Below are 22,712 nucleotides of genomic sequence, written 5' to 3' on the forward strand. Positions count from 1 at the left end.
AGGAGCAGATGAACTCTAAAGAAACAAAGCACATGTTTTTATGCAAATAGCCATAGTAATAAAAAAAAGAAGAAAATACACGACATGAAAGAAGATTACAACTAAGGAGCCATATTCTCCTGATTCCCCAGCGCAGCCCTTCCTCGCCAGAGATTTCACTCAGTGAAGGGTTCCCCACAGCCATCCAAACTCCCGTCTTTCACAGCAGCTCCAGCGGGATGTAGGAAGAGGCTGCAGCCCTGCAGCCCCCGCCTCTCCTACACTACTCCACTGAGGGAGCCCAGAAGGAGGTGGCCCCAACCCGTTGCAGCAGCTCAGAGTGGCTGAAGGCGCTCAGTCAGCGTGCCTGGTGTGTGACAGCACGGGGCGGTTTGATGCACCCGTATTATCAATCTGAAACTTGTAAAATACAGAGAGAAGGGCTCCATGCATGGATTTCACAACCGGAGCTCACCTCGCAGGAAACATTACCCTCCTAGACATCAGGAACCTAATGAAATTCAACAAAGGCAAGGGTAGGGTCCTGCATCTAGGTAGGAATAACCCCATGCACCAGTACAGGCTGGGGGTTGACCTGCTGGAAAGCAGCCCTGTGGAGAGGGACCTGGGAGTTCTGGTGGACAAGCAGCTCACCATGAGCCAACAATGTGCCCTTGGGGCCAAGAAGGCCAATGGTGTCCTGGGGTGCATGAGGAAGAGTGTGGCCAGCAGGTCAAGGGAGGTTCTCCTCCCCCTCTACACGGCCCTGGTGAGGCCACAACTGGAGTAACTGTGTCCAGCTCTGGGCCCCCCAGTTCAAGAAAGACAAGGAGCTACTGGACAGAGTCCAGCAGAGGGCTACAAAGATGATCAAAGGACTGGAGCATCTCTCCTACGAGGAGAGGCTGAGGAAGCTGGGTCTGTTCAGCCTGGAGAAGAGAAGACTGAGGGGGGATCTTATCAATGCTTACAAATACCTTAGGGGCAGGTGTCAAGAGGATGGGGCCAGACTCTTCTCAGTGGTGCCCAGTGACAGGACAAGCGGCAACGGGCACAAACTGAAACATGGGAAGTTTCATCTGAATATGAGGAAAAACTTCTTTACTTTGAGGATGCCAGAGCACTGGAACAGGCTGCCCAGGGAGGGTGCGGAGTCTCCTTCTCTGGAGATACTCAAAACCCACCTGGACACGATCCTCTGCAACGTGCTCTGGGTGAACCTGCTTTGGCAGGGGGTTGGATTGGATGATCTCCAGAGGTCCCTTCCAACCCCAACCAGTCTGTGATTCTGTGATTTAAACCCCCTTATCTCACCATTTCTTTCCTTTCTCTCAGCGTTAAAACCCCTCTCCGGCCCTGTGTTCCCGTGCCCTTTCCGCTTAGCCCCGCTCCCGCTCAGTGTAAGAGCTTTCTCCTCCGCAATCGCAGGAAATTGCCTCTCTACTATTGCTCCTCTGTGGCGTTTCCAACCGCCTCACACCTTATTACTCAATTCTCCAATTGTTTACATCCCTCCGCAACGTACGGATCCGGTCAGCCCGACGAGGCAACCGAAGCAAACACAGGAGGGGCTGTAAAGCGCAGAAGCAAGAGCTGAACAAACAGGCCAGGATGGCCACCGCACGCATGGCCACGTCCCGATCCACGCGAGGTGCTGCAATTCAGGGTCTGAAAGCGGGAAGCCCTCGGGGCGGGAGCCTTCCTCTTGTCCCGTGCCGCACGCTACCAGCGCAGCATGGTTTCAGCGGCACAGCACCGAGGTGTTCTCGGGCAGTATGACCTATCTAGGTCACCAACCCAGCAGAAGCTGTTTCTCCTACACACGCCAGTCTGCCAAAAAAACAAACAGGCATAATTTTCCTCTAATACAAGCGAGCCTCTAACTCAAATGTTAACTGATATAACTTTTCCTAAAGCTTTTGCCAAAGACACTAACCAGCCTACAAATTAAAGAACGCTTGTTTTAATCTTTCCATACCATTTAGCGCTCGAGAGAGCAGAAGAGCATTAGCAAACCTCCTCGCAGAGACATTATAAAGGCTCGTCTCCTTTTCCTGCGACACTTCTCTATTTAATTACAAAACCGGATTCCTACAGATGAAATTTCCGTGCCCCGCACATCCCTTCAAAGCAATAATATTTTATTAATTGTCACATTAAAGCCATTTCTGAGCTAAGCGTCGCTGCTCTGAGCTACTCACCAGCTGGCTGATTTTGAAAGAGGAAAGGTTAACGCCTTCCCCAGCACAACTGCGTGTGGTCCCACGACCTCCGGAGCCTCGTCCCTGCCAGAGGAGGTACTTCCAAGCCTCCCTCCCTCAAGGGACCCAGCAGCCAACAGCACTTTAGCTTTAATAAATCCCCTCAACTCTTCTCCAGGTCAAGTTCTTAAAAACACCTAATTTAGGGGACCCTGACGAAGGCAGGAATTAAAGGGAAATAAAGCAGCCACCAGTGCAATGAAGGTAACACCACTTGGTTATTCCCAGTTACTCCCAGTTATTCATTTACCGCAGTAGCCGAACAACTACCCAACTCTTTGTTTTTACATAGCTCTGCAGCACAACTAACGCTGCAGAACACGAGAGGTGGGAAACAAGCCCGGGCTCACCCCAGCAGCTGTAATTTCCCGGGGCGGTCAGACGGCTCCGGCCTCACCGAGGCGGTGCCAGCACCTTCGTGCCCCCGCCCGCGGCCGCCGGCCCGGCCCGGCCCGGCCCAGCGCCGCACCGGGGCTGCGCCCACCCCTGCCCGGAAAACGCCGCAAGTACCTGCTGGCGCTTCCTTTTCGTTTTCTTTTTTTTTTTCTTTTCTTTTGCCTTTTTTTTGGTCTTTTCTTTTTTTTCTCTCCTTTTTTTTTTGCTTTCTTTTTTTGCTTTTTTTTCCCCCTTTTCTTTTGTCTTTTTTTCCGTTTTTTCTTTTTTTTTTTGCTTTCCTTTTTTTACTTTTCTTTTATCTTTTCTTTTTTTCCCTGCTTTTTTTACTTTTCTTTTTTTCTGCTTTTTTTTCCCTTTTTTTTTGCTTTTTCTTTTGCCTTTTTATTCGCCTTTCTTTTGCCACCCCCCCTCCCTTTTTGTTTTTTAGCTTTTCTTTCCCCCTTTCCCCCGTCCCCCCCCAGAGCGAGCTACTCCAACGCCCCAGCCGGAGGGAGCAGCGGGCAGAGCAAAGCAAAGCAAGGTGCCCCCTGCGCGGTCCCCGGGCTGCCCCCGCCGCTTAGGCTTATCTTCCCCAGCCTCCCCGGGCTCGGCCCCGTTGTGGGGGGGGGGGGGGGGGCGCGGGTGCCGCCGCCGCCCCGGCCCCACTCACCTGGCGCCGCCCGGGCCCTCCCGCCTTCCCGCCGCCGCCCCCGGCCCACTCTGCCCGCGGCGCCGCCTCCCGCTCAGGGCCGGCCCCGGCCGGCTGCCACGTCTACCCGGGCAGCGCTGCCCGCCCCCGACCCCCGCGCCGCCCCGTGCTGGGAGCTGGAGCTCACCCGTGGGGACCCCCCTGCCTACCTGCTCGGGTTTGGCAGTTTCCACTCGCACTCGGGGGACACGTCGGTTTATTTCTTCCGGGAGGGGCCGAGACGCTGCAGTGCCAAAGGGATCGGCAGCAGCACCCGTGTCGCTGGATGTAGGAAACCGAACTAATTAGGGTTCAGGAGCAGACCTCCACTAAATCTGAAATTCTCAGGAGTCTGACAAAAAAAATAAATAATAAAATTCATGGCTGCTGGGTTTCAGCAGGAGGGAAAGCTGCCAACCACAGGGAAATGGGACTCTGATTCCGCATAGGAGTGGTTGCAACCTGGTTTCAATACGAACTCACTTCAGCGTAACTTCCCTGTTCAGGGCTGCCAAGAAACCCTTTGACCCTGCATAGACATAGCTCCATCTGAATTAAAGGCACGAATTTTGGATAGTCTCAATGTAAACAGGATCAAATCTAACGCTAGACACCCTTCCTTAGAGCTTGGATAGCATTCACTAACTTAATTTACTTCCAAAATTAAGGCAAAATTAGTTAGGGCCATTTTAATTTGCAATGAAGTATCCATACAAGTCACCCATGTAACCTAGCAAACCCAGTTTGATTTTCCAGAGTGTCCTGCAGAGGCAAAGTGTAAACAAGCCTTTACTCTTGGACAGAAACAGCAAGGCCGAGCGAGTGGCAGAAAAGGAAAGCAGGAAAGCAAGAGTTCAGAGCACACAGACCACTCTTCTCAAAGGAGGATGAAGCCTAACTGAGGAAATCAGCAGATTTCTCTCTGAGATATCCCATTGCTGGAATATTTTGGAAGCTCTCCTCTGGCTCCCTTCAAAGAGTACGCCCTTTACAACGACCAGGGAACAGGTTCAGCCAGATTCTCTCATCTTGAGGGCCAGTGCAAAATCTGAAATAAGTATCTTCGATTTGTTTGGTGAAGAGTCACTAATTCACTAAGGACCAAGTCCTGTGGCCTGCCTGCAGGCACGTCTGCCGCTGCATACGCATGCACACGCTAAGCAAGAGCTGAAGAAGTTTCTCGGGGCAGTTGCCACTGCCACCCCCCACTGCTGAACACTCCTTTAGGAAATCCTGCCTCCACGACTGCAGAAATCCAGCAAAAGAGATTTTCAAGGACCACTGACACATTAAAATCACCAAGCACCGCTGTTAAAAAGCCCTTTCAGGAGTGCTCGGTGTTGGTCTCTGTCCGCTCCTGTTCAAGTCATGTCAATTCTCAACATTTTCCTTCTGGGCAGGAGAATCCAGTGGACAGCAGTCCTTCCGTGGGGCTGCGTGCGTTCCCGAGGAGCCCGCTGCTTTTCCATACTGTGCACGTGAGCAAAACCACAGCCTGGCACACACTGTCCCTTCTCCAAGGGCAACCAGCAAGCGGCGGTCATGCGCACAGCAGCCTGCTTTCTTTAAAGAACAGGCTTTGAAAATAAAGAGGTGGCCTGAACACAAGAGAAGCGGCTCTTAGCTTACTCGTAACAAATACGAGATGATGTGGAATGGTATAGATTGCCCCAGCGCACGCTCGGGATGGTTGCGTGACTCACAGCTGGCTCAGCCACCAGCGTGTTCCTGTGAGCTGTCCTCCATACCGCTCTGAGGTCTGCATCACCTTCCAGGAACACCACCGCAAACCACTGGAGGAAGTTTTTTAAAAGGCCTAATTAAAAATTCTCTCACCTTATGCTGAGCACCTTAGCTCTACTTGGAGGAAAAAGGGGGAGCAAAGGCAACTAGAAGTTAACATTTTTTTATCAAAGTCCAACTCTTGGATGCTTTCAGGGCTAGCAATGAACCCTGTGAGTTCCACAGACCAGGAGGAATCCTTTCCCTCAAGTCACGCAGGTCCTCGGGACTGTCAGATGGACCATCCGAAGCCTGGCAGGCCCAAGTGCCAGCCATCCTAAACTGTGATTTGAGGACTTTAGACAGCCCATATGGTGTCACTTGGTGGAAACTGCTCCAGGGGATGGAGTGTGAGATGGATTTCAGAGAGTGAAGGAGGTGACAAAAGGTTATGTGGGATAAAAGGTAAGGGAAAAATACAGAAGTGTCAAAGATACAAACACAGCCTCTAAAAACAGGGAAAATAGCAGCGCAGAGGTCGGTCAGCAAGAGATGTGAATGGGAAACATCCACAGGTCTGAGCCACCCTGTGAAATGTGGAAAGGATTGATCCTTAGTAGAATGGATGTTAATTATCACATACCTTGTCACCATCTTCTTCAGTTGCCAGACTTCCCTAACACAGCAACACGCAAGCTGATTTCCACGTACACACAGAGCACCAATGGTGAATAAACTATGCGATTTAACTAATCACATCACTTAATGACCTACAGACAAACCCTGGATCAACAGTAAAACAGGCTGTTACACGTAAAGACTATATTCCCAGACTAAATGAAGAGCCAGCCTTTTTCTAGTCGAGTTCACTTGTAAACTACTGTAAATGCATTTTTACCTGCTTTAGTTCAGTGCGTGATAACAGCAGTCAGCGATATGGTACCTGAGCATCACCACAAACAACATTCTTGCTTCAATTCCTTAAAATGGAGGTTCAGGCAACAAGAACACACCTGACGTGGGGACTCACACTGCGCTTATGGCTCATTTTCAAGTAGCTGCAACAACCACCACTCTAGCTACGCGTTTGACTAGGGGACTGATCATCCTGTTTACTTTGACGCTTTCCTTTAAGCTACCAAATGCCGTCCTAAAGAAAATCCTCCCGAGTCCTGTTTTGGAGGAAAAGATCACTTTGGCACACTGGTATCCTTCCACTTGCTTATCCCTCTTTCCCTGCTGTAACTTTCTTAGGCTGTTCTGACATCTCTATAATTAGCTTTATAACAAAGATGATTTCAGGAACTGGCAAGACAAATGGAAGAAAACACAGGACTTGAGAGAAAACAAACAAGCCATCCTTTGAGCTTCCAATGACATCCTCTGCTTTGTTCTTACACGTTGCTGTGTGGTCAAGATTACCTTGCAATTACCCTGAATACATTCCCAGCACTCGTAGCTGTTGCTTTATCATCTCCTGTGACTCAGTTCATCTTCTGACAAGACAGATCGATTAAAGAAGTGCTGCTCCTGAAGAGCTTTCAGAGTGTAAAAATTATACATCTGTAACAGTTGTTACTCATATTACAACACACAAGTATTTTTTATAAGTGACACTGCTAAAATAATGGAACCCTCTCGGTTTCACTGAGGCCAGGCTGGTGCTCTTGATCTAACAGCAGTTGCAAAAGCTCTGTTACTTCTGCCTCTCTGAAATGGCACCAATGATCACATCTGACCATGAGAAAAAAAATGTATACACAAATAGAAGTGAAAAATAACGTGTCCAGTGGCACAGCTTGCACTTCCACAACTGGGCCAGCTCACCTCTCTCAGGCTGTGCAGTTGAGAGGGTATTACCTCCTCTAAATGAAGGCAGCTACGTACAAGCTACTGCCAATGCACTGACCTATGTCAAAAGATATTAGCACAAAGCTTGGTTTGGGACTAGGCACCCCCATTTCTAGCTGAGAGGCTTGAAAGGTGCAGGTGCTGGGCAAACAAAAGCCAAGCCGCTGGGCTAGCAGCAGGCAGCAGCACACAATTACCACGCAGCAACATGCCTTGGCTTTTCTGCCTGTGACAGGTAGAGCGGCCCGGGGAGACGGACCCCGAGTGGAAAAAACAGCAGTTACTTGTACACCCAGCAAATGTCCAGAAGCAAGTACAAATAATGGGGGGAGGAACTGGGTCCCATGCTTTTTGCATGACGCGCACGGCTGCAGACACTGGCAAAAGTGATGTAGTTGACTAGACTGTAAAATATACACACACACATTTTAAGACAGAATCTCACCAAACCATCGTGTTTAATTTCTGCCAGTGACTTGTATGTGTACGCATTCGCCTGCCTTTGAAATTCAACAGCTAGAGCAGATGCTGCAGCAGGGACGTTATGAGCCCGAAGACCAGCCCTGATGCGAAAGGGGACAACGCTGTGGCAGAGGGAACTTACCCGAGCAACCAGGGCAGGGCTGCTGGCTTCCGAAGGACAGCACACACAGGCTCCGCTTTAACCCCCTGCTCCAGTGGAAAGCTCTCTTCTTGAAACTCCAAATCTTGGCAACTAAAGCAGACAAAAAAGCAAACAATATTCTATAGGAAACTATCTTCTGTTCATTTGGCAAGTGCAATGCAGAAGATAACCAACACATTGGACACTCTTCCAGACTACCTCCCTAAACCAACCCACCTCCAAATCTCTCTACTTCCATAAACTGTTGCCTATCCTGGAGCTACAAAACAGTTTCTCCTCTGCAGTGCAAGAAAAATACTAATTTCAGAGAGATTTTTTTTTTCAGCCCTCTAAATAAATAAATAACCTATTATTTAAACATAAAACTTTCCTTCTCCTAGCAAAAACAGAAAGCGAATTTAATGGATTATTTTTCTCACTCAACACAAAATGTAGGTTCTGGCAATTGTTTTTAACATCAAAATATTGGAAAATGTCTTCTTTTCAGTATCACTTTACTATTAGACAATTTTAATCCTGAAAGCCAATAAGCAGAAACTACCAGCTTTGATTTCTTATTTCCACCGCATAATTAAAACAAATGAAAATCAGTATAACTAACGTAAGCAAACATAACAAAACTGAAGACAAGCAGGATGGCTGAGTACACAGGCACTGCTTACTCAGGCACATTGCAAAGCACACCCACAATTTAAAACTATTAAACTCGAAACCATTAAAAGTAGTTACTACACTGGTTGGATATTAACATACCACGTTAAGCTCTTGACAGGCTATTTTAAAAACCAATACCAAAACATGCACACGGGAGTCATATTGAAACAAAGTCACACCAAGCCACGTCACTGTACTCACTCCATACTTCAGAAGCATGTAAAGGCACTACGAGACAGCAACACCTCTGGCCTCACGCAGCCAAGAGGGGCTGAATGAGGGCAGCATTCCTAAGGCCAGTTTCAGATAGTCCCTGCAGAAACCTCCGTGCTGATTTAACCGCCTTGCGGCGGTGCGCGGCCATCCCTGCTAGGGCTGCTGGCCCCTGGGTAAGACACTACAGCAAATCTCTTGAGCACCCTTTCTCTGCTACCACGCAAATTCAGTCAACTGGGTTAAACATCCTCAGCAGGGGTTTAGGCTGAGGTTTAGGCTGAGGCTGACGAAAAGCTCCTCTGGCACAGCCACCGCTGCCCAGGGAGGGTTCCCCACGGTGGCTGGTGGAGAACGCCCAGGCAAGGAGCCACTCACATCCTAGACCCACACAGACCCACACATCCTAGACCTTTCCACTGCGCATCTGATCATGGCTCAAGTTTTAGCACAGAACTTCACAAGAGTTTTTTTCTCTTTCTCTGTGCGAAATGTGTAACATTTTCTTATACAAAACTTGTTCTTACACAAAGTAAAATCAAGAGAGCCACGCGTTTCACAAAAATCAAGTCTTTATCAGAAACGATCCTAAAAGATTCAGGGAAAACAATGCCTTTAACACGTGAATAAATAAAGGCAAAAACCCTAAATTATCAGTAATTAATACTACAGGGCACATTTCTGGTTTTGTAAGTGCATAAATGCTATGATCATCAATGTGTTTTACATATTTGCTTCAACAATAGAAAAAATATGTTACATATTAAATACTCTGTATACTACAAAATCATGTAGTGCACACATGGCATGTTGTTGCCCAATAGACTAAAAACTTAAGTAATAAAGTTCACTTTTCTTGCAACTGAGACTAAAACAAAGTCCTGATTCTCATTTGCATGAAGAGTTACTGGCACTGAGTAAATTCCCTCTAGTGTAAACAAGAATCACAAAAGGAAAGCCGGTCTAGTACTAGGTGTTTCTATTAAAGGGATTCCAGTGCAATCTTCTTAGAAGTCCAGGATTAAAATTAAGGTTGGATATTCTGCTTCCTATAATCAAAGGAGGCAAGAAGGATATCCAACGGGGAAGAAAACCCAAATAAGTTTTATACATCTCAAGTCAAATATTTAAATATTCCACTTAATTGTTGAAAGTATCCACTTCAGTTCTTGCACAACAATACGTATCTTTACATGCCTTCATCTGCCTCATTAAGAAAGATTTTGTTTGAAATTATCTAACATGAAAAATACTGCTAAGTCTATTCATAAAACAGTATTCTATATTTTTATTTTTCAAACAGCAAGTGACCACATTTAAAATGCATCATTTGCAAATATAAATTATCAAACTATTAGTTTAATTAAAAATAAAGCAAAAACATAACTTCCCTTAGTATCACAATACATAGAAGGGTATTATAAACCCCAAAAGACTAAGTTAACCATTAAAACAATAATGTCAAAAGTGATGAAACTCATTAAGTCACTTAATGAATAAATCAATCCTAAGAATACAATACCATTCACCATGATTATGTAAAAAAAAAAAAAAGCAATCTTTCATTGTACTATACAGATAAAACAATCCAATCCTTCATGCCACATTTTGTAAACCATGATATAAATTACACTCACAGTCAAATGAACAGGAAGACTAACTCCCAAAATATTTTAAGTTGCTTTTAGGGCAGAAATAAAGGCAGAAATAGAATCATTTAAAATATATCAAGTTTAACCAAAAAAAAAATTCATTTGGTCAAGCCTGCTATCCAAATAGTTTTGTTCCCTGCAAAACTATTGTTGTCTTTTTTGATTTATGAAATTTAAACGTTTCTTTTACATATTAAATGTAAGTGATGTGAACTACATTAAATCCTTTTATACTTGTATCATTTTTGCCATGAGAGCTAAAAATCTTTCATGTACCTACGTACATACATACACACACCCCCCCCACACACACTCTCTTGGTATCAGGAAATTCCTCATTTCACAGGAATAAAGAGACTCATGTACTGATTTCTGTCAGAAACATAAGGAATATACAAACTCATACTTTTCAGGTGTGTACAAAACCATCTCTCACCTATATACATACTTTTACTGATGGAATTCAGGTTATGGTCTTTTGTCTGATAATAAAGGGACGGAATAGATGTTGCAGGATAAAGAAATACTGTATAATCATTGAAATAAACCTATTATCCTAAATTTATCTATACGGATTAATTTTTTTTTTATTAATTGTAATACAAAGAAGGCATATGAACTTCAGGAAAATAACACTATATCCGAAAATGCACTGTAACAGTGTTCCACTGTATATCATCAGGTTTTTCGTAACACAATTTCTTCTGTACACTAGATTTTGTACTAATTTCTCTGTCTTCAAATTCATCATATTTCCAGATCCAATTCAGCACTACATAGTATGCCTTCAAAATAAAAGGAGGTCACTTGCTTTATTGAACACCAAGTTTCCCGTCAGACAGCATTAAAAGAAAGACAAGACTACACAGACAAAGTCCAGTATAATTCATTTCTGACAATGAAAATTTCAACCCCTCATACTGTTGCAAAATTCCTCCTACTGAAATGCTTTACTACAATAATAATAATAATAGTAATAATAATAATAATAAAAAGCATACATTACATATAAAAGATAACCAGTGTACTAAAAGTGACAGAAGTGGACTAGCAAATCCTTCAAAGCACATATTATATAAATGACTAGCATTTAAAACATTTTTTCTATAAAATGTAGGTCATATACATTTATAAATTGGGGGTGGGGGGTTCTAAAGCACTGATGACTGTTCAAATAGTTACACTGCTCTGTACAGTCTAATACCTATTCAATTCAAACTATAAGTTTGACGTTTAGTTTATTGGAATAAACCCATCTCATCATCTCATAGCTCTTAATTTGAAAAATACGCAACTCAAATGAAGATGCGACTTGTAAGTTCACTGTTTATCTGCATATGAAATAAGAAGAGAACTACTCCTTTCTACCGGAGGCCCAAGTCTCATCAGTTCAACACCAGGACTTAAAGACTCCAAATTTAAGTAGAGGAATTGTCAGGGATCAGCACAGAAGCAGAACAAGATCTCTCATCCTTTAGAGACACAGCTATTCAACTTTTGCAGTCTTCCTCATCTCGCAGAAGTGCAGCCAAGCCATTCCTTTCTTACTCAAAGTGTGTACGGATGAAGCCATAGATCTAAAGACTGTCCCCTCTGTGACTGAAATTGTGCTGTGTAAACAACGTTATATACTCCAGCAGGAGGACATTTGAATTTATTTATAAAAATGATTAAGAATATTCATTAACTCAAACAAGGCTATTAACTCCCAAAGGTATTTTTGGAACTTATCCTTATGCTACTTGTAAAGTTAGCACTGTCATGTATTATTGCTTACAAACAGTACATCATCCTATGCCTTCTAACAGAGCAGTACTGTGATCAGTTCGTTCCTATTTACAGGCTTTTTTGTTTTTTTTTAAACAAGCTATAAAAACATTACATACTTTACAGACAATACAAATACTCAAGTCAAACAAATGGAATGCATAACAATAAGAAACGTCATAAAGGAAGACTGACATAAGTCCTTGATTGTCAAGACACATTTATATTTATATATAAACTCTAGCTGTGCAGAATCAAAGATTCAATCATAGGTACATCCTTATTTGATAAATCATATTTACAGCATGGTATTGCATAAAAAAATAAAATAATGTTGTTTACACAATATTACCTTTCCATCCATTGGATTAAGGAAAGCAAGAAACAACTCTTAGAAATGTTTGCTTGCCTCAGTTTGTGTTTCCTACCAAAAGACGCAATTTTAAAAAGGAAACATAAGGTTTTATATGCCGAGTAGAGCAAAAGCGACTATAAATTCATTTCCCTGACACAAAGCAAATTAAAATTGATCAAAAGTTTAGATTTTAACTTAAAGACATGTCTTTTCATTAGCAGTAATACTTTCTTAGCATTTGTCCTTTGCAAAGTGAGGTTTAGCTAAATGCATTACACGCCTAACATAAACATGCATTAGCATTAAGTTGAAGGAACTTTCAAAGTTACAAGGCTTCATTTTAGTAAAACATTTAACACTAGGAAACTGTAACATTATTCATTTGCTTCAGTACCAACCATGTAATTTGAAAGTTCACATGTGTGCTGGTACCGACTGCATAAGCGTATTTCTGCCTGTTTCCAAACGGATTCCCAGGAGTATGAGGATTTTCCCTGCGATTTGTAACGGTATTAAAACAAGCAAACAAAGAAGAATAAAAATCAAAGCTCTCAAAGCCAAGAAAATTTAGTTAGCAAATATACGTACATAAAGTAATCCAACGCTGCAAAATTCAGTGTGGATTCATCCAAATATTCTGATTCATTTCAAATCGTTACTACACATGGTACAAATACTATAAAAATATTTTGAACAAGCATGGAATATAATGTATCTGTCCAGGTGGAAAGTTTTCATAGGAGAACATGGACACTTTAGAATAAACTCCAAAAGTTACAGCAGAACCCCAATAATTCGCAGCAATGCCTTAGAAATCCTTTACAAATGACAATTTTGAAAATAGCGAAGCAGGAGGCAATAAAAGCAAGGATGTCACATCACAAAATGTACTTTGTTCATTTATTTTCACAACTGTAATTTAGTTTTCAATACTTCTACCTCCTAGTATACTAATATAGATTCTATAGTATACTTGGGTGAAGTAGTACAGTATTACTAATACGAGACCTCGCTACAGTACTTTTTAGACCATTGCAGAGAGGTGGGGAAGAGACCATCGGGGACGTATAAACCTATCGGATGCTCTGATTAGCAGTCAGCGAATTAGCAAGATTTTACTGTACTTCTCAATTAACAATGACAAGCTCCCGTCATCCAAAAAATTGACAAGTACAATATAAAAATAATACAAGTGTTATTTCACAGGAATACTTTCTTGTCCTATTTTCTTCTTGAAACACAGTTTTCCTAAAGACAACACTAGGAGACACGAGATCATAAACATAATTCTTTTATCATCCAATTTAAATTGTTTATGTTATTTGTGAACCAACATACAGTGATACACATGGTTAATCCTTCTCCCCAAACCTTGTAATTTATGATTAATTCATTCTCAAACCAAATAAAGAAAATGTAAATGCCTATTAGTATACCATTACAAGCGGATTCCTTCATGGTCTGTTCTACTAATGGTAAAACATATCAAAGGATTCATGCTAAAAGGGACACTGTCGAGTAATTTAGGACCAAAGCACGGCCTATTAATATGTGCGTATACATATACACACACACGTATGGTGTATATATATAGTTTGGTAATAAATGTCATCAATTTCCTCTTTTTTAAAATCATCATTGCCCTGTCACTAGGAGATATCCCCATAAAATTCCACCTCACACACACACACACATTCAGTGCTTGCATGACCTTTAAGTAAGAACGTCTGTTGTGAGCTCTGTGGAACATAAATGTTCGCCCCAGCCTTACGCTGACTGACTGAACAGTATCAGAACAAGAACAGAACGGAACACCAGAGTCGCTTTTTTCAAGATATACCCAGAAAACCGACAAAAATGAACGCAGACCAGATCAAAATGAAGAGTGTGCATCTGCGGCATATTAAAAGCAGCAAAACATAAGCAGTGGAAAATGTTATTAAATAATGTAATTATTAAACAAGCATGAGCTTTTTACATTGTTAAACCTCCAAGAACTACATACACACTTATTCCAGAATAAAAGGGCATGCACTCAGGAAATCATAGCAGTATATTTGGCTAACTCCTCCAGTACAGAAAGCTTCAAGCACTAGCAGATCAACTACTCACACTACTACTTTAATTGTACATGTGGAAGAACCCTATGAGATAGTCCCCGTGGGCTAGATGGGGACTTCACAACCTGTCCTAAAGCACAGAGTACAGCTGTAATGGCTCAGCAGCAGGCTAGGGAATGAGCTGTGACACAAGGAATAACAGTTCCTCATCTGATTCCTGCTTTGCTCCGGGGAAGAGCAAGTTTCCTTCACTCTGTAAAATAGCTTGCTCACTCACGCACAGAACAGCGATTCCTAAGTGTTGAAGGCAGCATGGAGCGAGAGTTACTCCCTTCTACTCCTCAATCACTTTCTCACAGCAGAGTATCAATGCAATAACTTCTTAAAACAAAGCTGAGGCAATCTCCTTCGGGAGAAGCAGGCTTTATTCCTCTTACCTCCCCATGGGGCCAGAGAAGTGCAGTAATAATCCAGCCCTTTTATTCTATTTTGGCTTTTGCTGCTTGATGTATTTAACAAACAGTACCATTAACGGCCACCTACTTGCAACAACAGGACACTAGAACAAAGATGCCAACACGGTATTATTCAGGCAGCACAAGCTAGGATGTCATGGAAATGAAACACTGAAAACGAAACATGCGTTAACAAGAGATGGCTTCCTGGGATATAGGGGCCATGAGTATGATAATGTCTGTGCAAACTAGAATGAAAAGTCAAAAAAACAAACTGACCATAAAGGAAGAAGAACAGAGAGACATGAATCAGTTTAAAATCATTCCTTCCAAAAAGTTTGTTTACATGTATCGTTAATAATCCATAAGGAATTTACTATTCTCCCTTGATGCTCATTCTTCTTAATTCAGGGCCAAATATTCAGACAAAATTACTGGTAAATCACAGAACGCTGAAACACCTTCCTATACTATACACAGTGTCAATGCATCAAAACAGAACCTGTTTGCTTATACAAAAGCACTATGTAAAAAGTTTACGTAAATTGTATTTCTTGTCAATATAAGCAGCAAGCTGTGGATAACAAATGCACTTTCTCCCTCAACTGTACCAAGTGAAGTTAGTGCTGTAATAGTGACACCGTAAGGGAAAAAAGACAGAGTGGGATCAGTTTCCTAGTAATGCAAACGAAGAAAAATATTGCTACTGCTTTAGGGAGAGGGGAGAACTGTTGTATGTCCTGCTCAAGTCCTGTCTTAAAAGACAGGATATATTTTAGTCCCTTGAGATGCAGTCTTTTCTCCTAGCTGATGGCTTCATCTGAGAGATACTAGCTAGCAATACTGCCCTAAAAGGATGTATGTAATCCTATTAAAAAAACAAAACAAAACATATACATACATACCTATATACATATACACGTGTGTGTGTGTGTGTGTGTTTTTCCCTGGTTCATCAGCCTACATTAGGCTTAAACTGCCTTGAACTACCAGACAGTGTCCCTTTAGGGAAGGTGCAATAGAATGAACATACAGTTCAAAAATCTGTAATTTGTTAACTTAAACTACACAATAGTTATGCTACTCAAATCTTACCACCTTAAAAATGCACACAGAACTACTTATCGTACCATACTGCATACTTCAAGACAAAGTACTATTCAAAAAAAAACATATTCATGGTACAGGGATAAACTTTGTAGTTTATTTATACTGTGAAATGCAACGAAAACTTCTGATCACTCGCCTATGCTGGAAAAAGAAACCCTGTTCACTAGCATTATTCACCGGTTTTGGTTGGTAAAATTGTCACGACTTTCACTAAGCAAACACTAAAAAGATCGGGAATTTGAATGCCCACCTCTTCAGCTTTCGGGGATACTTCAATAATTTAATGATCTGAATTGTCAGAGAATTAAACCAGCTTTTACAGAAGCTAAGAATACCCAATCTCAATGTATATTGAAAAGAAGGAGCTGTATGAGATGAAAATGATGCAACCGTATCAAACCTAAAAATGGTTTTATTTTTTGAGAAATCAAAAACTATCAAGTTGACTAAGTGCTCTATGTTAATTATTATGAGTATGTAGGGTACGGTACAATTAAGCTTTTAAATCTGGAATACACAGTTTGTGTAAGCATTATGCAATTGGGAATGTCATCTACAGAGTATTTTAACTAAAAGTTCAAAATCTTGATATCTGCGTATGAAAAAGTCATTAAAAAGTTACATCTAGATTCAGCTATACAAAGAAATACACATTACTTCAGGAATGAAGTAAAGGCTTTAGCAGTTAGGCATTTTGCTTAAAAAAGTGTTTAAAGTATTTTAAATTAATTAGGCTTTTAAATAGTAGAGTTAGTCTATCAGAATTCATTTTTTCCTCCAAACACAATTCAAGGTAATACAAAGCAGAAATAAAGGGCACATGGTCTAAAATTGTTTTTGGGAGAGATGGAAGAAATATTATTTTTCTAGAAAATGCCATCTTTTAAAGCCATATTTGCTTGACTTTGAAACTTATTGTTTAGTCTGTGTGTTTAGTACACGTTGATTCCCTGCTGAAGAGCAATGACTATGCTGCCAAGCTTAGAAATAACAATATGAATACTATCAGACAATAAAATGTCCTCCCAAAGCATACAAGGAAACCAGTAAGGAAACAATTGTGGGGGAAAGCCTTACCTGGGGATTTTGTTTATTTAAAATTTCATAGAAGGTAAAATATTGTCTGGATTCAAACAAGTGAATAATAAACTGCCTTTGATAGGGGCACCAATATCAGGCAGTTCAATGACTGGTGACTAACCAAAAAAAAAAGGAAAAAAAAAAGAAAGAAGCAGTTATTGGTCTTGCTAATATCAGCTTACTTTTGTTTTAACATAGCGCTCTTAAAAGCTGTACAGAACTCCGTCTTACACAGAGCAACCCCCTTTTGACAAATGTGTTCTAAAGTGCCAGTATTATTTACAAAGATTCCTTAGCCAAAAGTCTGGCCCGTTGTGGCGTCAGGTGAAGAAGTCATCCCAGCTCTGCTATCATTTACATTCACCAAGGGAAATTCTGGGAAATCAGCACTTGTCCCTGGTCCCCGAAGGTTCACCTGTCCATTGGCAGTGCTAAACTGAGATGATATTCCAGCTCTTGCCCCATGGTACTGAGCTCTAAAGGGCTGCTCAAAGGAGCTAATTTGATATGCTTGATGAACTGGCTGCGCCTCTGCTTTCTTCTGAGAAGTTACTTGATCCAAGAAGTCCTGTGTAGAAGAGGAAGAAGAATGATTTGCCTCATCACCTGAAAAGGGAAAAGGGTGCTGCGAATCACTAACCATTAGTCCAAAATGAGACTTGTCTGGAGTTGTTCTCAATGGAGAGTTCATTCCCGATCGAAAGCTATTGACCGGTATAGATGTGTAGACCTTCTCCATGGAAGGAAATGCTGGCTGGGTTGTAAGAGTCTGGTTATCAGTCACAAAATTAAGGCTCGGGTTGTTCAAATAGGCATCATTTTGGCTAGTTCTGTCCAAAGCTTGTTGTAAAAACTTTGAATATTCTTGTAACATACTAGCTTTATCTGATGAGGAAGCTTGAGAGCTTGTTCCAACTGTCTCAGATTGGGTGACCTCAGATACCTCAGAAGAATTGATTGATATACTGGAGGTCACCTCAGTGTCAGCCACACTGAAAGATATCTCATGTTGTCCATTAGCCTTGTGTGAATAATGATCTAACAGAGTTTGCAGTACCTCATCTGGAATGACGTTTTTGTCATGGTTACCTTTAATTTCAACATTCAGTGCCTGTGTGTCTAATATTGAGGCTGTAGCAGTTTCATCAATGACGCTGGCCACAGCTGCCTGTGTTACCGAAGGTTGAGATGCTATGGTACTTACATTCAAGGCATATTCTCTACTGCTATTACTAGCTGCTTGCAGATACCTCTTTTTCTTTAAAAACTGCATTGCATCATCATAATTAGTGCTGCTGTGTACAGGTTTACTGGGCCCTTCCTGTAATGTGTCAACTTGATCAATGTCAGCATTACCTTCAGAGTCCAGTAAACTTTGCTTATCCACAAGATCAAAGGCATACTTTGAAACCTTGTTGTCTTCATACGTAGATAAAGGTGAAATGGTTTGACTTTGCTCAAGTGGCTGTTTTTAGACTCCTCTTGCTGTTCACTTTTTTGAGAACAAGCTTAGGTGGGTGTATTTCTCCAGAATTTGCTTCTTCTAAGTGCGTCCCGCCGACCGAAGAATGTGGCATCTCAACAGCATATTCCGCTACCATATATTCATCTTTTACTTTAGTACTAGAAGAGTACAAAGGCAAGTAGTCATTTTTGTCCTTCTTGTGTTCTGATTTATCTATACTTTCCTTATCCCCCGATTTTGTTTTCTCTGTTTTCTGCCTTTTCTTCTTTGGCAAGGAGCTGTCTTTCATAGGCGTAGAGAAACCAGAATCTTCCTCCGATGGCAAAAAGCCAACTTTGGTGGCACTTCTGTTCGGTTTCTTGTCGCGGTTTTCATGGCACATACGTTTATGTTTCAGCACACGATCGGTCCTGGAGAAATACTGCAAAAGATTTTTATCATTATTATTATAAAAAAATAAATATATTAGCAGAAAGAAAAGAAACCTTTCATTCTAACAAATTTATTTGACAATTCATGCACTTTGCTGACTTCTAAGGAAGTGTCAAACAACAGTATATAATCAATAACATCAAGCGCAGACAGTTGTGGCTCTGCTCTACCTGTGCACTGAGGACTTGCCGACCTTCACAGGAAACAACATTCTTTACACGTTCATTTGTATGCACGTGACTACAACACCTGGAGAAAGTCCTATCTGTACTACTTGGGAATTGACTGGCGTTTTGGTTTTTAATTGAGGAAGATTTCATTAAGTCATCTTACCTGCAAACAATATTCACACTGGTAAGGCTTCTCTCCACTGTGAGTTCTTTTGTGCCTTTCCATGTGATACTTCTGAATAAATCTCATACCACATTCATCACAACGAAATGGCTTCTCACCTGATAAAAAACACGTAGCGATATTAATCTAAAAAAATAAATCAATGTTCTTCTATACAATTACCAGGTCTGTTGCTATTGAAAAATAACATAGGGCTTGCTCACATCAGTATTTCCCCAGGACTCAGTCGTTGATGCTTCACAATTATTACTAAAAACCTTTAAAACTAGATTTTCTCCCCTTCTGTCTAACGTAGGTGCAGATATCTGTCTTAAACCTAACAAATTAACAACTACAAAGATAGTCTTCCTGAACTGTTGCTACGTATATTTTTATGGCAGAAGATTGTATAAAAACACCTCAATTCTCTCACGAGCTCATTTAACTCAAACCCATCCCTTCTAGAAGAGAGTTATGCATTTCCAAGCTTTTAATTTCAAATTTTTGTAGGGTACTCTGTATTTTCCATATTTTTTTTCCCTTATCTGTATTTAGAACTGAAATAACTGCTCTGAAAAAAAAATTTAAAACTTTGGTTGGAACCCAAATTTATTTATATTATTTTAGTTCTTAAAAAATAATTAATTAATTTAAAATATTTCATTTAAAAAATTAATATGAAAACAAGAAACCTCTGTAGCTGAACTGATGCTGGCAAAGTCACAGGTTTTTCTGTTTGGCTGTTTTGTTTGTTTGTTTTGTTTTTTACTTTCATGAAGTATTTGTTCAGACAACATTTATTGCCCTGAATTCATTTTCAGTTCTCCCCTTATTTTTCCTCACAAAGAAGCCCTACAATGATCCTTTCAGAACATGTAGTAACTCTACCTTTATATTTCTTTTAACTGATGCCTTACATCTTCCCTCTGATGTTTTCATTTTCTAGGTTTCTCTGACAAAACCTAAAAATTCCAAGTGCATTGAAAAGTTAGGTTTGCTTTTACAAAAGTTCACTATTATTTAACAGAACTCACCCTGAACAACAGTAATTTTTCCCTTAATATTTACTATGAAATCTTTAGAATTGATTAGAGATCAGGGATTGTCTTGGCAGCATCTGTCAAGATCCTCTTTGTTCTGGATACTGTACTGTACTGATTTTTGGAATACAAACCATCTGTCTTTTGTTTGCAGAAATATGAAGACTATTTCTATTTTTTTGAGGCAGTTTTATTCTTAAAAAATATCTTCTTGACTAATTTTATTAAATTATTACTAATAATTACTTATTAAAACGTTAATACATTTTATTATTTAAAATGTTGTTAGAGTGCATATTTTCCATTTAGAACAGAGATATTTAGCCACATCCTTTGACAAAGGGAAATATGGTACCTTAAAATAAGATGCCAGTATTTATAGAAACTAGGATGGAAAATATCTGTATCACCCACACATTTGCTCCTAGTCAGATCATTAATGCCCAGAGTTTCAACCTTCTTAATTCCAAGCAATTTCTAAATCTCTCTCTTTGTAAGCCTATGCCCCATTTCCGATTATTAATTCTTACCTCTCTATGTGGCTTATCAGCCAATTCCTTTCTTGGAAGAAATTATTCCAATATATTCTCTCCTAAACCAAATTATCTCCTCTCCCAAGATCTCTCAGCTTCCATGAGTTCTTTTTCTACAGGCTCACAACCTCGGCATCCTAACTCCTCTTTCACATTTAGTCAGAGACTAACTTTTACCATTTCTTGCTTATTAATAATCAGCATAAAATTTCGCTTTTTTCAGCACTCTTTATAAATTATAACGCCTATCATATAATCCTCTCTAGTACTGCCTATAAGCAAATCCTCCTCTCTGGCCTATTTCTTAACTTTCAAACTCCTGTTTCATGCTTCATGTTCTCTTTACTCGTTAGGCACCCTTACTACTATGGTGTTTTACTTGCACCAAGCCTGCTGAGACTTTCTGAATTAAATTTCAATCCCTGTCTTCACTTTTAAAGAAGATGAGGCATGAGGTTTAGGTCTCGTTGTTCTAGTTTAATACGTGGGAACCATTCCATTCCCAAAGACAACTGCTTAATCCTTGTGACTTACTGTGTTCTTTCCCTTTGCTCCACTATTCTACTCTGTGTTTCTTTTCTTCACAGAAAGGGTCATTAGACATTGGAACGGGCTGCCCAGGGAGGTGGTGGAGTCACCATCTCTGGAGGTGTTTAAGAAAAGACTGGACACGGCACTTAGTGACATGGTCTAGTTGACCTGTTGGTGTCAGGGCAATTGTTGGACTCGATGATCCCAGAGGTCTCTTCCAACCTGATTGACTCTGTGGTTCTGTGATTCTTTTAAGTCACCCCTTTGAACAACTCTCCTTACGTTGTCTGGAAGTTTGCTTTCACATCTCAAACTTTGTTAGAGAAAGGAGGAGCTGTTTGAGATGAAAACTACCCTGGAGCCTTACAGAAGCCACACCAAGTCAGAGAAGTAAGACAGCTCAGTCCTGTTCTAGCTTTGAAGAGCCCTCTAAGGAGCTATCCCAGGAAGGCTCGAATGCAGAGCACTGCACTGACACACTTACCTTCAGCCTTATACCCATTCCTGTAAGTGAATGGTCACAGAGTTCCTTAACATTTGTCTACTCGAGCTGGCTATTTACTGGCAGCAGACTCTCACAACTATCTGTTCCCTTTTCAAGGCTTAAATAGGGCCAAACAGGGCTTCTGAGGTTTTTCATTGTAGAGTACTACCACCAGCAGCTATTTTGGAGACTTTGAGAGTACATACAAAGGCACTGCTGGCCACGCCTCAACAGGAAGAAAAGTTTGGGGACACTGCCCTTGAATTACTCAGTACGGCACAGAAAATAGTATTTTTCAGTAGAATTCCAGAAAACTCTGGTAGTTAAGATTAAGAAACACTTTGTGAAACTGATACCATACTTAACTCTTGCTTTAATCTTCATAATATTAGAAAAATATTAAAAATTAATATGAAGATATGTTTCCTATAATAATTTCTTCCTAGCAGAAGCGTGAAACTTCTGATGCCTTCTGAAATTTTGTTGTACTTTTCAAACAGGATCTATCACAAATGGAGGAGATCATTAATAAAAACCTTTTGCTGATGCAGGGAGAATCCAGGACATACTTTTCTGAAATGGCTTGGTGAGTGGGAAAGAATCATTGTAGAAAAAAAGGTCAAAATTTAAAAATACAGTACAATAATTATATGCATTATTTATTAAAACAGTCTATGTTTTGTGTCTACACTGGAAATCTATTAAAACTGAGCAACAGAACTACTTATGTGTATGAAGGCTGTAACAATTATAAACCCTCAGGCATTTTAAAATCTAAACAGACAAAATACAAATTATAAAATACCAATGAAGGCAATAAAAAAGCAACATGACTGAATAATAAGGCGCTTGAATTGTTAGCCCCAACGTTGCTTTATTTTTTTAAAAATGTAATCTTATTTTTTGTGTTTAAAATGGAAAGTAGGGTGGGTTACAGAATTAGGACATATGAATGGATGAGTGGGTAAGGTGTATAGAAACATCTATAAACAAAAAGAAAGCAGACATATTTGGGAAAAAAAACATTCAGCATCTTTGTGAGCTTAG

The 22,712-nt window shown here is 40.8% G+C and overlaps 2 protein-coding genes across 2 annotated transcripts in view; both read right to left on the reverse strand.

Annotated features, from left to right (window-relative positions):
* SLC12A8 (solute carrier family 12 member 8) overlaps window positions 1–7,544 on the reverse strand; it is a 59,772-nt gene extending 52,228 nt beyond the window's left edge. Inside the window, exon 1 of the mRNA XM_068407853.1 lies at window positions 7,481–7,544. The gene's annotated coding sequence lies outside the window, so the exon portion shown is untranslated. The remainder of the gene's footprint in view (window positions 1–7,480) is intronic.
* A 5,486-nt stretch (window positions 7,545–13,030) lies between these two features.
* ZNF148 (zinc finger protein 148) overlaps window positions 13,031–22,712 on the reverse strand; it is a 41,813-nt gene continuing 32,131 nt past the window's right edge. Inside the window, 3 exon segments of the mRNA XM_068407817.1 lie at window positions 13,031–18,318; window positions 18,320–18,733; window positions 19,078–19,196. Of these exon segments, the coding sequence (XP_068263918.1) occupies window positions 17,140–18,318; window positions 18,320–18,733; window positions 19,078–19,196 (1,712 nt within the window). The 3' untranslated portion in view covers window positions 13,031–17,139.

Source organism: Nyctibius grandis, chromosome 9 (assembly GCF_013368605.1).
Source record: "Nyctibius grandis isolate bNycGra1 chromosome 9, bNycGra1.pri, whole genome shotgun sequence".
In the NCBI taxonomy this organism is placed as follows: domain Eukaryota; kingdom Metazoa; phylum Chordata; class Aves; order Nyctibiiformes; family Nyctibiidae; genus Nyctibius; species Nyctibius grandis.